A 14514-nucleotide genomic window follows, 5' to 3' on the forward strand; every position below is an offset into this window, starting at 1 on the left:
AACCAATATTTTTTTTTAAAGGATCTTTGGTTACTTTGGAAAATGGCCTTAGAAACCCAGATCTGGGCACTAGGTGTGCTTGCTGCTAGAAGAGTGCCACTGTTTCTAAGCCCTCTCAACCCACAGAGCAGGAAATAATGTGAGTATACTAACCTGTGAATACATACATATTTAAAAATACATCTATACGTAACCATTAGTATCAACATTAAGCCAAAAATAAGTTTGTGCTGGTATATCCAACCCTGTCACCACATGGACCATTCTAGCCTCTCCTCTTTTCCTACCTACGAACTTACACTTCCAACAGTAAGAAACTGGCTTCTACCATCTGCCACCTGTTTACTTAATGTTCAATTTCAGCGCACACACATAGCAGTATCAGAACTGTTGATTCATTCCACCGAGGGAAATAATCCTGTGGACTACAGTACATTGCCTATGTGTAGTTCGTGATTCCTTAATCTTAGAGATTACTCATTTTCAAATGCATTTAGGTCAGCAAATTTTACCTCAACCCTCTTCTGTGAGGTTTTGTATGTTTTTGAAATACAGTTAGATTCTTTAGTGACAGTCTGTATTCTATCTTGGGATCTCCATCCTGAGTGATTTTTAAAAATTTACATATGTCAGTGTTTACTCTTTGCTTGTAAAGTTTTATGCATTGTGAAGAATGCACAAGTGTCATTTATCCACTATTACAGTATCATATGAAATAGTTTCAGTATTCTAAAAAATCATCTTTACTTCACATGTTCAACCTGCTCTCCCTCGGAGAACCTGACAGCCATAGATATTTTTACTATCTTTATAGTTTTGCCTTTCCAGAAATGTCAAATAATTAGAACCATATAGTACGTGGCGTTTTCAGATTGGTTTCTTTCACTTAGAAATATGTATTTATTTTGTTTTTGAAATATTTTTAGTTGTAGATGGACACAATAAGTAACCCTCCCTCCCTCCCTCCCTTCCTTCCTTCCTTCCCTTCTTCCTTCCTTGTGTGGTGCTGAGCATTGAACCCAGTGCCTCATACATTCTAGGCAAAATCTCTACCACTGAGCCAAAACCCCAACCCAGAATTCTGAATTTATGCTTTTAAATGTCATCCAAGTCTTTTCATGGCTTGATAGTTCAATTTTTAAATTTCAGAATAATTTTCCATTATACAATATGCAACAATATAGTCATCCATTCACCTGCTGCAGGACATCTTGGTTGCTTCCAGTTTTGGGTGACTATGAATTAAGATGCTATAAATATCCATGTGCAGTTAAAAGAAATCCAAGAAGATAAATTCATTTTTATTTATCTTTCATTAATTTAAATCCTGGAGAGTGCAGTTATCACACAGATTTTGTGTCCAGTGATCTTAGCACAAAGGTTGCTTTGTGATTTGGCACAAATCATGCCACTATTTTCATGGATACAAGCTAACCTTTCTCCAGATTACTCTAGTTTTGTATGGTTTGCTTCCAGGAGGCACTGTGCCACTGTTTCATTCATTGTATACATAACCACATCTCCTACTCAAATAAGAATGCAGTTTCATCTTGGGAATAAACACCTTCAATTTTAAGAAGAGTTGTGTGCTTCTTTTGGTTCCAGAGACCTTGTTTATCACCAGTAAAAATGACCTTGTACTACAGCCTTCCAGAAACATTTGCCTTTTAGAAGTCCTACTTCTAGCAAGCAACCACAGGTTCCAAAATGGAAGAAAAAGCCATGGGTATGGACACAAGTATTTAAGTCAGAGCAAAGTTTTCAAATATCTCCCCTTGCATCTTACTGTATGCATTTAAAAGTATTTGGCCCTTTCACTATTTGGCTTAGAAATTTCTTCTATCAGATATCCTAGTTCCTTGCTCTTTAATTCTGCCTTTCATGAAGCCCTTGGACATGGACACAATTCAGTCAAGTTCTTTGCCACCTTGTAACAAAGAGTGGTCTTTACCCCAGTTGCCAATACTCTGTTCCTCATTTCTATCAGAGGCACAATCAGAATGGACTTCACTGTCCATATTTCTAATAACATTCTGGTTGTGACGACTTAAGCAATCCTTAAGAAGATTTGGATCCTCCCACCCTCCAACTCAATTTTCTTCTGAGCCTTCATCACTCCTGCCTTTACCAATTAATTCAGGGCAATCTAGGCTTTTTCTAGTCTATGTTCTGAGACGCATTAAGTCTCTACTTATTACCCAGTTCTAAAGCTACTTCCACATTTTCAAATATTTGTTATAGCAACAGCCCCACTTCTCAATACCCATTTTCTTCCCTTAGTCTGTTTTGTGCTTAGGCATCTTAGGAATGCCCAAGATTGGATGATTTATAAAGAACAGATTTATTTCTTACAGCTCTGAAGGTTAGGAATTCCAGAATCAAGGAGCTACATCTAGTGAGGACTTTCTTGCTGCATCATCCTCTGGTAAAAAGTGGATAGGTAAAAGAGTGTACACCCATGAGAAGTCAAACTCACAGCTTCATGTTCTTTTATAATTGGCATTAATCTATTCATGAGGGTGGAGCCCTTGTGACCTAAAAAAACTCCCATTAGACCCCAACTTCCAACCTGTTGCACTGGGGATTAAGTTTCCAACACATGAACTTTGGGGGGCACATTAAAACCCAGCAGGTGTTGGTTCTGGACTGTCATTAGCTTTTGTAAACCACTTGTGAATTGAATACCAGATTGTAGACTTCATGCCAGGTAATAGAACTCTAGAGTTGCTGGGCTCTTTTTCCTTTTTAATTTTTTTTTTAATTTTTGGTGCACTTCAATTATACATAATATGTGGTTTCATTGTGGCATATTTGCACATATATAAACAACACAATTTAATCAATTTTATTCCCAAACGCAACCTCCCCCTTTCCATTCTCCTTCCCCCTTTTCTCCTTCCTCTATGATACTGGCCACCCTTCTAATTTCATGGCATCTCCTCCCCCCATTTTCCCCCTCTAGCTTACACCTAAGAGGATAAATATAAAATATTTTTCTCTCTGAACCTAATTTAATTTGCTCAAAATTATGGTTTCCAGTTCTATCTATTTTCCTGCAAAGGACATAATTTCGTTCTTCTTTATTTCTGAATAAAACCCCCAGAGTGGGTAAATTTTGTGGCCCTGGTTCTTGGTGTATGTTTGGACAGCTCATAAATGTAAATAACAGTACTATGCTTTCAGGTAGAGTGTGCACAAGGAGACACAGGTAGAACTGCCATTCTCTATATTTACCATCTCTTGTCTATGATTTTGTTGTATGTGACTGGCGCCCCCTAGTGAATAAGGAATTTAGACTGGTCCCTACTGTAGAAGAGAGGCCAAGTAAAACTGGTGTAACAATTTTACATCGCATTAAATAAGATGAAGAGGTTTTGTTTGTGTGAATGGCCATGAGGGTAGGAATCTGTTCTCCCTAAAAAACATGCAGTATTCTACAATATAGAAAGTTCAAACTATCCTGTACTTTGTTAAATCATCAAATTAAATGAGTCAATCTTTACTCTCTAAATGGAGAAACTTGACTAGAATTTTTCTATAGCTACTAGAATCAGTCACATAACTTAAGGTTAAGGTCAATCCACAAAACTATATATATTTGACCAATTAATAAATTACATCTTGGATGATTTGGTGAATTTCAAGAATAAAACATTTAAAGAAGACTATGGTTGCTTGAGTTATACAATAAATCAATTACTTTTAATTACCTTATCTCCCTAAAGTTCCTGCCACTTAATCCCCATTATGCTCTGAAAGAAGTGTAAGTTATAATATGTCGTTATCGATATTTTGATACTTAAAGCACAGGATTAGGGGCTCATCAGGTAACCAAAAAGAACTGTTATCCTTTAGGATGCTTCTAATATGAAATAAAGATGAAAAATATATAACCGGGTCAACTGGGAAATAAATAAAATAAATGTGATAAAAGCTACTATTCACATTATTTTAACAATGTCAGAAGGCTGAAGAAATCACAGTTGACTCAGTGTCCTTTAAACTGACACATCCTAAATCAACAAGCAGAGAAAAGGTTAAACAAAATGTAGGTGACACATTTAAATATCAAGCAGATGTGTTGGTTGTTGCATGATTCTCAAAGATGTTTTTATGTCAGTTACTATCAAATTACAAATTGTAATGTAGTGTATTTTTGCTGTTTCAGAGGTAGCCTTTTTTATTGACTCCTACTTTCTTAACAAGTTTAAAAAAATAATAATTTGTTTTCCTCCCCGTCTCCTAAACATTTTCCTTAAGATTCACTTCAGTTCCACCAGATCCCAGAAAACTTATCTAACCTTAGTCTCTTCTCACTTCTCCCTCTTCTGTGAACTGCTAGTGGCCTAATTTAGCACGAACGTATTACTTTGATCATTTCAGGTACAATAAAAAAGTCTACGGAGCACACGCAAGCATTCATTCAATTGTTTGTTCATTTGCAAATAAGTAGACCATAAAGCCTATAGTCCATCGCTGTAGCATGAAAAACAAATATCCCTTCACGTATTTAGAGGGAAAATTCATGCATTTCCCTTGTCAGGGTGACGAACATGTGCTGGGGAAGGAGAAGGAAACAATAACACAAGTGAAATCGAGGTGAGCGACAGGTACCTCGCCTACCTCATCTTGCTCACAAAACACCCATTTTTTTCCGTCCTCTTTGCCAGGACGCATCGGGGAGGATACGAGGTCACCCGTGGAAAGGCGACATACTCCTCCGCAGGAGCCTGATGCCCTCGAGGTAGGCGGGGGAGGAGGATGGAGACACTGGGGGGTGGAGGGGTGCAACAGAAAGCAGGACCCAGGTGTCTCGCTCTGGAGGGCAAGGGAAAAGGAGGGGGGCGAGGCAGAAGGACTGCGCGCGCCTGCGCGAGCGTGACACTCGCCACCCGCCGACCGCAGCACCCCTGCGCAATTGACTCCCAGAGCGCGGGCGGGAGGAGGGGCGCTCCAGCCCCCCGCCCCCGCGCGCGGCCACGTGACGCCAGCGGAGGAGATTGGAGCTGCGGCGACGCGAGGCAGCAGAGTGGTGCAGCACCAGCGCTCGCGGCGGGACCTCCTCCTCCTCCTCCTCCTCTTGGGAACCTTGACGACACCTTCTGCTGTGCCCAGCTCATTGACTCCGCTGTCGCCGGTCCCTACCGCAGCGGCGCCGGGAGGAGGAGGAGAGACGCAGCTGGGCCCCGCCGTTAGAAGGGTCCCCAGCGCCGCTCGCCCCCTCGGCCTTAGCCTCCGAGGTCAATCCTTTAGCGGGGTCTCCGCTCTTCTCCTGCCGTCTCCAGCTCCCTCTTATCGCCTCGATGGGGCTTCTGGACTCGGAGCCAGGTAGTGTCCTGAACGTGGTGTCCACGGCGCTCAACGACACCGTGGAGTTCTACCGCTGGACCTGGTCCATCGCAGGTAAAAGCACTGACTTCTCCATCTTCCCTTGGTCTTGCGGGCCGCTGCCTGTCTTGGCTCCTCCCTCTGAGCCGCCAGCCCAGATCTCAGAGCCGGGTCCCTGTTCCTGCAACCCCCACTACCCTGTGGCTGTTAGGGGTGCCCCAGATCAGCGCAGGTGCAGGGGCGCGGGCACTACGGTTGTGCATTGGTTAATCTGATCCGAACGTTAAGGCCTCCCCCACCCCCCTAACCCTCCCAGACGCTCGTTGGATTTTCTTCAGAGCTTCCACCATCTCTCATCAGCTCCTCGGATGCGGGAGCTGACATTAGATGGAGCCTGTGCGTCCAAGAGCTCCTCGCAGGAACCGCCCCACCCTACACTCCCAAATCTCTCAAGCTCATCTCACAGTTCTGCCCTATACACAGCATTGTTTTAACCTTTAGTAATATTCGTGTGGAGAGAGGGCTGGAGAGGAAGGAGGGCTCCAACTGTAGCTCTTCTGTACTTCAGCCCTCCTGGTTGCTTTGACAACCCCTTGCAGATATTCTCTTCTATCCAGCTCATCCATTTATAGTATAATTTAGACTTAAAAGTAAAATAGCATTATTGGACTCTTTGAAGAGTGTTTCTGAGGCTTTTTCAATAGCAAATCTATCTGAAATGATTGTCTAGAATGGCTTTGCGCACTGCAGTGTTGTCAGGGGGAGGGGGAGGCCGAAACACCGGGAAGGAAATGAGTCTTTAGGAAAGGGGTCTCCACAGCAGCACCTAGAGGTTGTCCCAGACACCTACATACACACGGTTTTCTTAGCAAACTTCCTTTAGCTGGTTAGCTTATTTGACAGAAGTGTCATTTGGTTAATTTCTGCTTTCCTAGCAGAAGCAACTGTAATATTAGGCATTTTTCCATTTCACTGTTTCTTCATTTGCTTTGTTGCTTTTGGTATTAGAGCATTGACTTCTTTAGAAAAGTGTTTTTTTCAGATCTCACTGGAAAAGTGAGCCATTTGGTAAGCTATTGCAACTATAAATGGTTAAAAGGCAGGTTTTAATGGAGCGTTTCTTCTTGAAGTCTTTCTTCAATGTATTATCACATTGACCTTATGTTGTACCTGCAAAAACTGGGGAGGCAGACCCTTTTCTTCATCTATGTGATTTAGCTTCTTTTAACATGGCATCAAGGCTTCCCATTACACAGTTGAATATCAGACAAGCTCTTGGCAGGTAATTGTGCTTTGCATATTTGGAGTTAGACATTGTCGAGTTTCTCCGATGTCCTTACAGCCAGACCACACTTAAGAGTTCTCATTCCCTTCCTATCCTGGAGCTTTCTCATCTCCTGAGTCTCAGAAATAAAAATTGGGAACAAAGATAGGATACAGCTTTCTGTGATGGTTAATTCCTTTCTGTACTCATGGAAAGAAAGAGACCATGAGTGGAACAGGAAGTTTAGTGTACTCACCTGCTGAAAGCTTGCCACTGGGCTTTGGAGGGCATGTAGAATAATATAATATGGTGCACCAAAAGTGAGAAGTGGTAGCCACTGGAACACAGTGGGAGGTCAAAGGGAAGATATTTGTCAGTGCTCTTGACTATCTACTTACGAAACCTGAGACTGCTTCCTGGCCTTCTGTAATGAGCTACCTTGTGTAGGCATAGGTATTTTTTAACCAACAGAGAGGCTTAGTGGCTACAGTCTGTTCTACCTTGCTGCTGTGTATCAAGGAGCATTTTTTCAGGTTTAGGCAGAACATATGTCAAGCCCTTGGAGCCCCTGATCTCCCACTCCCCTCCTTTCTCTGCTCTTGGTGTGCCTTTTGTGGGACCCCATCAGTGTTTTGATACGAAGGGCATTTCTTTTTGGCACAATTTCATGAAAATATGGGTAAGGGGGCTTCGAAATAGAAAAGGAGGCTTCTTAGATGAGGTTGAAGAAAAGTTGGTGAGTCAGATGTTTGGAAAGAGGGAAATAAAAATGGGCGAGAAAGATGGTCTTGAGAAATAGTGATGAGTGTGATGAAAGGATGCACGTTATTCAGGAGGAGCAAGAAATGAGCAGGCCCCTGCCCTGGAGCGCCTCCTTCCTGACCGTGGTTATGTGCTTCTTTCCCTTTTATTACCTCATTAAATGTCTCTCCATTGAGGTTTCTACCAAAGCTCAAATAAACTTATCTACTTTGCATTATCATAACAGGAATAGTTACAGATTTATGGAGTACATTTGATGGTCCAAGAGATTTTTGCCCTAGGGCAGTTTCTGGAAAAATCTCATTTTCAGCTTTTATATCAAATATTGCTATTTAATAAAGCATATCAAAAGCAACATATAGAAACTGGGCGTTTCAAAGGCATATATTTAGCAATACATGTGGTTGTTAACATGTTAACACTGAAAATGTTACTTTTAGTATAGCATTAACATTTTATACATTGGAGTTGAAACTTTGAAAGAACTATTTTAGAAAACAATAAAAATAATTTTTAATTTCCTATATTATATGTTTAGATACTAGGATAAGGAAGTTAATGTTGGTTTACATTAGAAAAAAAGTGTAGACTGGTATGGGACTTTGTATCAATTGATGGTATTGGAGAATGTATTCTCATGACATTTTTTTGTTTTTTTCTTCTATTCCTTTACTTTTATGAGTTCATTAAAATGATAGGACTGGTATCCTAGGCTCAAAGGGTATATCTAACTAAGGAAAGTTATACATAAATATTAATAAGTGAGGAATTTAAATATTTCCCATTATACAAATACTCAAAATTTTCATATTATTCATTACTGTTCATTAAATAAGTTGTTACTACATTCTTTTAATAAATGCTTATTAATAGTTTTATGTGTACCCAACATTTAGCATATGAATATCTTAAAAAGTTAGTAGGGTGCTTGGGATATAGCTCAGTTGGTAGAGTGCTTGTCTTGTATGCATAAGGCCCTATGCTTGATCCCCAGCACCACACACACACACACAAAAGTTAGTAGATGCTTTCAGTAAAACCACATGTCTCCTAAGCCACTACATTTCTTTCTGACCACATGGTTATAGAGAGGAATCATTTGTGCATAGGGTACAGGTGCACGTGTGTGTTGGGGGTTGTTGTCACTACTCCTCTGTTCAGGAGTAGTGACTTACAACACCCTACAGAAAATGTTTATCTACTTGGTGGTTGAAGTTGGACTATAAAAGGCCAGAGTGGCTGGTTCTTGAATTCACTTTGGAAGGATTAGAAGGGAGAAGGGTGAGTGGTACAGAAGGAGAGAGGACTCTCATAAGATGATGACAAAACTTGGAACCCAGGTTTATATTATCATTCATTCTTTCCATAGGTGCTTGCTATGTGCAGGCACAGTTCTAGATTCTGGAGAGAGGTGGGGAACACTTGTCATTGTATGTCGCAGCATACAGTCATTCTGGGTCACTATCTGGTTCACCTTTCCTAGATATCATTGTCTGACAGCCATGTGATCTGACAGAGTAAGGCCTAGCTGGGCCTGAAGAAGGTCAAAATTGTCCTACTCTACTCCTCTCATCTCTGCTTATTCACCACCACCTCAGTCTTGAGTTGTGGAAACAATAGACAGCCCTGTTTTTAGAATGTTTATCAGTTTATCAGTTATCCCACAGATTCCTTACCCCTGTTCGATTGAAAGGAACAATCAGAAGTTTGCATGTGTAAACTAGGGCAGAGGGTATCAAAGACAAGGGGAACAGTGACTAAAACTGGAGAACCTGGGATTGTGTGTAAGGCTCACTGAATCTTCCAGGTTTGATGTAGGAGGGGACGTTCAACTCTAATAAGATGGAATAAAAACAGATTTATCCTCCAGATCACTAGGCCTTGAGAAGCACGTGTTTTAAATATTGTGTAGCATGTTTATTATATTAGCTTTATTTGTCACAGTATTATTTTAATAAGCTGTGTTTGACTATGCCTGGGAACCCAGTTACCATTTTTAATGCTTCTTTGATAAAGAGAGGTAAGTTCTAAACAGCTTATTAAAAACAAATTTGTGGAACATTACCCACTTCTAAGATGGTATCTCCCTTGGTCAGTGATTTCAGTGAGGTCTTATCTCATAACCAGCCACAATACCAATTTAGTTTTTTGGTGGTGGCTTTGGTTTTCTTCCTTCACCACAGTCTGAATTGAGATTGCAGACTCCTGGACTTGAACGACTAATGTGCTTATCTACTCTTCAACAGTAGCATAGATAGCAAAATATACTATTGCCAGTGGAATTCTAGGAGGGTAAACAATGAAGATTCTAACTGGTGCCAGGACAGTTTATGCTGTTAAAATCTTTGGGTTCAGAAGGCAGAATTTTCAGAAGTGTTGCATACTTCAGACAGTGCTTTTTGTGATCTGATGAGCCACAAAATGCTTGGTCAGTTTGTTTTATTTTCCCTCAGGTCACATGATAATGTCATCTGTGAATGATTTAACACTGTTAACATAAGTGTTATCCCTCATTGATTGAGCCACTTTTATTCTGAATCAGGTATATGTCAGCACACAGAGAAGAGTTGTGTAGTATGTTTTTTCTCATCCTGCATGCCTCTTTCTTCCATCTCATTATGAGGACATTATGCCTGTAACAAATCAAGGTGCTATAGTTTTATTTTCCCTCAGAATAAGAATGTATTAGAGTATATTATTTAACAACCATGTGGGTTTGGGCTTTTAGAAGATGGAAGGGAAGAAATACCTGGCTTTCAGAACCAGTTTTCAAATGAACTTTCTTAACTGGGTCATTTGGCATTCCCCTGCCCATAGTTCTGCTGCTCTTACCAGCTTGGGTAATTCACTGGCCCTTCAGCAAAATGTGTCCATGTCTACCTTTATGTGTCTCATTACACCATGGCCCTCGCCTTTACTGATTTTTGCCCCCATTTACCTCTCTCCAGATACCCTTCATCCCTGCCTCATAAAACCATTTCTCTGATCATGATCGCCTGAAATAGTTGGTTCCCTTGAATGAGTACATTGTCTTTATTTATTGTTGTTAGCACATTATAATTAGACATAAGAGTGCGAGTCATTGAGCCATATTTGTTCTTAAATAACAAAATCTGGTCAATCTTATTCCCCAGTACCTTTCTTTTCCCTTCCTACCTCTCTCCCCCATCTATTTGCTCTAGTCTTCTGATTTGCCTACTACTCTTATTATTTCAATTACTGCGCTTAAGTATATATACATATATATCTCTATATTAATAAATGCATTATGTAAAAAATAAAAAAACTGGGATTCATTGTGATATGTTCATATATGGACATGTACTACCCGTGCCCTCCTTTCCTTTCATCTTTCAATCCCCCTTTTTAAACTCTGATGATTTCCCTTCTGTTTTCATGAGAGCCCCCCACCCGCATCTCCTTTTCAATCCTCTATTTCTTTGTTGCTTCTGCAATTGAGAGAAAACATTTGACCTTGACTTTCTGAGTTTGGCTTATTTCACTTACCATGATGTTCTACAGTTCCATTCATTTTCCACTGAATGACATGATTCATTCTTCTTTGTAGATGAATAAAATGTCATTGAGTATTATACCACATTTTCTTTATCAGTTCATCTGTTGATGGACACTTAGGCTGGTTCCATAACTTGGCTATTGTGGGTTATCCTGCTATAAACATTGGTATGCATGTATCACTGTAGTATGCTGATTTTAGTTCTGATAACTATCAAGGAATGGGAAAGCTGGATCCTAGGATGAATTCATTCTTAGTCTTTTAAGAAATCTCTGTAGTGCTTTTCATAGTGGTTGTGCTAATTTGAAGCCCCAAGAACAATGTACTAAGTTTATCTTTTCCCCCACATCCTTGCTAGCATTTATTATTTGTATTCTTGATGGTGGCCATTCTGACTGGAGATGAAATCTCAGTGTACTTTTGATTTGCTTTTTCCTGATTGCTAAGGGTGTTGAGCATTTTTTTATGTGTCTGTTGGCCATTTGTAGTTCTTGTTTAGACATGTGTGTTTAGTTAATTTGCCCGTTCATTATTGTTTATTTGTTGAACACATTGATTTTAGCAGTTACTTGTTCATTTGCTTGTGCCATTCCTCCTGTGGCTCTAGTTCTGAACTCTTTACACACCTTCATTATGATTTACTCCTTCACTTCTATATATTTTTCTTCCCAACATATACCTCTTAATCTAGCATAATTTTGCATGGTGATATTTTGTGGTTGCTAAATGCTAATAAAACTTTAGACCCCTGTAAGAACAAGTTTTTTTTAATGATCTCTATCAGCTGTCAGTCATAAATTCAATTGATGTTGACTAAATCTAATGAATGGTTGAACCATTAAGTCATTTAGTACCACAAAGCATATAAAATCAGATATAATTATTCCTTTCTCTTCATTTTCTATGCAGAAGCATTGTGATTTGTGTGGAAGTGAGGAGGGCAGCATGGTGTAGTCAATGGAAAGCACTCTGGACTGAGGTTTAGATGGCCCAAGCTTTAGTGGTGGGGCTGCTGCTAATTAGCTGTAAAAGTTTGGACAAGTGTCCCTTTGCTTCTCCAATCTTCAACTTTTTCATCTGTAAATTAACAGGGTTGAATAGATAATCTCTAAGGTCCTGCCTGGCTCTAAAGTTCTGGATATATATGTCATTTCTTTGTTCTTTAAATAGGCAAAGCGATTTCAGGTGAATGCTTTGATCAGAAATTCAAAAGCTTCATTCTGTAAAGTAATTGAAATAATTTTCAACAACAGTCTGTTATCAGACTCCCAAAATAGTAAGAATAACAGATTTTTATTTAGTTCTTTTTGCTTTCTCTTATTGTTGCACCTGCTTTGAAACAGCACTTGTTGCTACATCACAATACCTGTCATCTCAATATTGCTTGAATTACCAAGAGTTAACTGTTCTGTCAAAACCAGGAACAATAACAGGAAAGTATAAAGTTGTCTCAATTAACATGCAACATTTATTATTTGACAGACAACTTCTGAGGTTGGCTTATTATGTGGTCTTGGGCAAGTTACTAATGTTTCTTTGGGTCTCCTACCTGTACCATAAGAGATTTGAACTGATAATCCTTAAAGCCACTCTATCGAATTTTCATACTTCCTAAAACAAACGTTGTCAATGTAAACTAAATCTTAACTTTTTTTTTTTATAAAAATGTAAATTTTTAAAAATGTTTTAGTTGTAGTTGGACATAATACCTTTATTTTATTTTTATGTGGTACTGAGGATCAAACCCAGGGCCTTGCATGTATTAGGGAGTGCTCTACTGCTGAGCCACAACTCCAGCCCCCCAAAATGTTAAATTTTATTATGCATCATTACCAAAAGTTTTCAACTATAGGCACTTTATATTTTATTATTTCTAACTTAAGTTTGAAAATGTGGCTTAAAATTTTTGTAAAATTGCTAAAAATATATGTTTTTTACAGTAAGGAGAAAACAGAATAAATTATTTTTATATAAGTATGTTCCTTAATTAATCAATATATCAATTTCTTAAATCCACTGTCATTTTTTTTCATGGAATATTTTCATTCTTAAAACATCTTAGTATGGCACTTTATGATTACAGATTTATTAGAATGTAAGTCTTGCAATTGCAATACAAATATATTAATCTCCTGAAGGAATCTGTGACTCACTGTTGGATGTAATCACATAAAAGCCTTTGTGATTTTGAAATGGAGCATTTGAAGGAATAAGTTTTTCTCTTTTCATTTTTATTTATCAAATTAAAATTTGGGCAGAGATGTATATTGAAGAAATTCATATTTTTATACTCATGTTTGTAGCAGCATTTCACAGTATTCAAGAGGTAGAAAAAAATTGAAATGTCCTTTGATGAATGAAGAGTAAAACAATGTGGTATATATATACAAACTATATTCCATTTATGTATGATGTAACAAAATGCATTTTACTGTCATGTATAACTAATTAGAACAAATAAAAAGGGATAAAAATGTTACCTGATACAGAATTGCTAGAAACTGATTTTTTCAATCTGATAAATCATTTTGTCCCAACCATCCATATAGATAGATGCTCACTTACTTTCATCATCTGCAAATTGAAAAAAACAATTAAACTTTATTGAAATATAAAAAAAGGAAAGAAATTTTGACATATGCCACAATGTACATAAATTTTGTGGACATTACGCTGAGTGAAATCAATTGGTCACAAGAAGATAAATAATGTGTTATTTTACTGATATGGGCTTTCTTAGATAGTTAAATTCATAGAAACCAGAGAATAAAATAGTGGTTGCCAGGGCTGAAGAGACAGAGAACTGAACTGGGGAATTGTTTAATGGATATGAAGTTTCAATTTTGTAAGACAAAAAAACTCTTGAGATTGCACAACATTTAAATATATTTAATACTACTAGAATGTATACTTAGGAAATGATTAAGATGGTAAATTTTGCTATTTACCACAATTAAAAAAGAATTCCACATATTGTACAATTAATATAATAGAACTTCTATAAATGATCTTTCTTCATGGTCAGGGGCAAGATAGTTGATTTTTTTCCTTTTTTTTTTTTTTTTTTTTCATCTTAAAATGGCTCTTTAAAGAGAATCCAAGGTGTTGACTTAAAAAAAACCAAAAAACCCACATGTCTAGAAAATAGCAAACAACAAGGAAGACAGCTTTGGCATTGTATTTTGCATAACAGTTTTACAACAGCCCTGGAAGACAGGTCTGAAATATTGTTAGTTTCCTATGTTTAGGTGTCCCTGAGATTGATAGACGTTAAATATTTGAAAATGATCGCGTGGTTTCTAGCCCAGTACTCTTGTCTTTCCTTCATACTAGCCAAACAGGAAGCAGCTAGGCCTCTGACCTGTGCAGCTACAGGTCAGAGGCCTAGCTATTTTTTCTTATGTTGCTACCTTATTTACATAGTCCTTTTAGAATACTAAATATGAACAAAGTTATACCAACAGATAAAAGGACATCTAAAATGCTCAGAAGTGCAGGATGGCTGGGTGTCAGATAAAGGTAAAAACTGATGTTTATATTAATTTATACTATGTATATGAATATACATTATAAAATATAAGAAGTGATATTTAGCTTGAGAAGATGAAATTCACTTCCATGTGATAAAGTAGTAGGATCATAA

General features: G+C 38.3%; 1 protein-coding gene and 1 pseudogene across 1 annotated transcript in view; one reads left to right on the top strand and one right to left on the bottom strand.

Moving 5' to 3' along the window:
• Nucleotides 1–1320: 1320 nt before the first annotated feature.
• LOC114086875 (large ribosomal subunit protein eL33 pseudogene) lies at nt 1321–4677 on the bottom strand (annotated as a pseudogene).
• A 364-nt stretch (nt 4678–5041) lies between these two features.
• Elovl4 (ELOVL fatty acid elongase 4) overlaps nt 5042–14514 on the top strand; it is a 28967-nt gene continuing 19494 nt past the window's right edge. Inside the window, exon 1 of the mRNA XM_027928250.2 lies at nt 5042–5403. Coding sequence (XP_027784051.1) covers nt 5304–5403 — 100 coding nt within the window. The 5' untranslated portion in view covers nt 5042–5303. The remainder of the gene's footprint in view (nt 5404–14514) is intronic.

Source organism: Marmota flaviventris, chromosome 6, assembly GCF_047511675.1.
Source record: "Marmota flaviventris isolate mMarFla1 chromosome 6, mMarFla1.hap1, whole genome shotgun sequence".
NCBI lineage: Eukaryota > Metazoa > Chordata > Mammalia > Rodentia > Sciuridae > Marmota > Marmota flaviventris.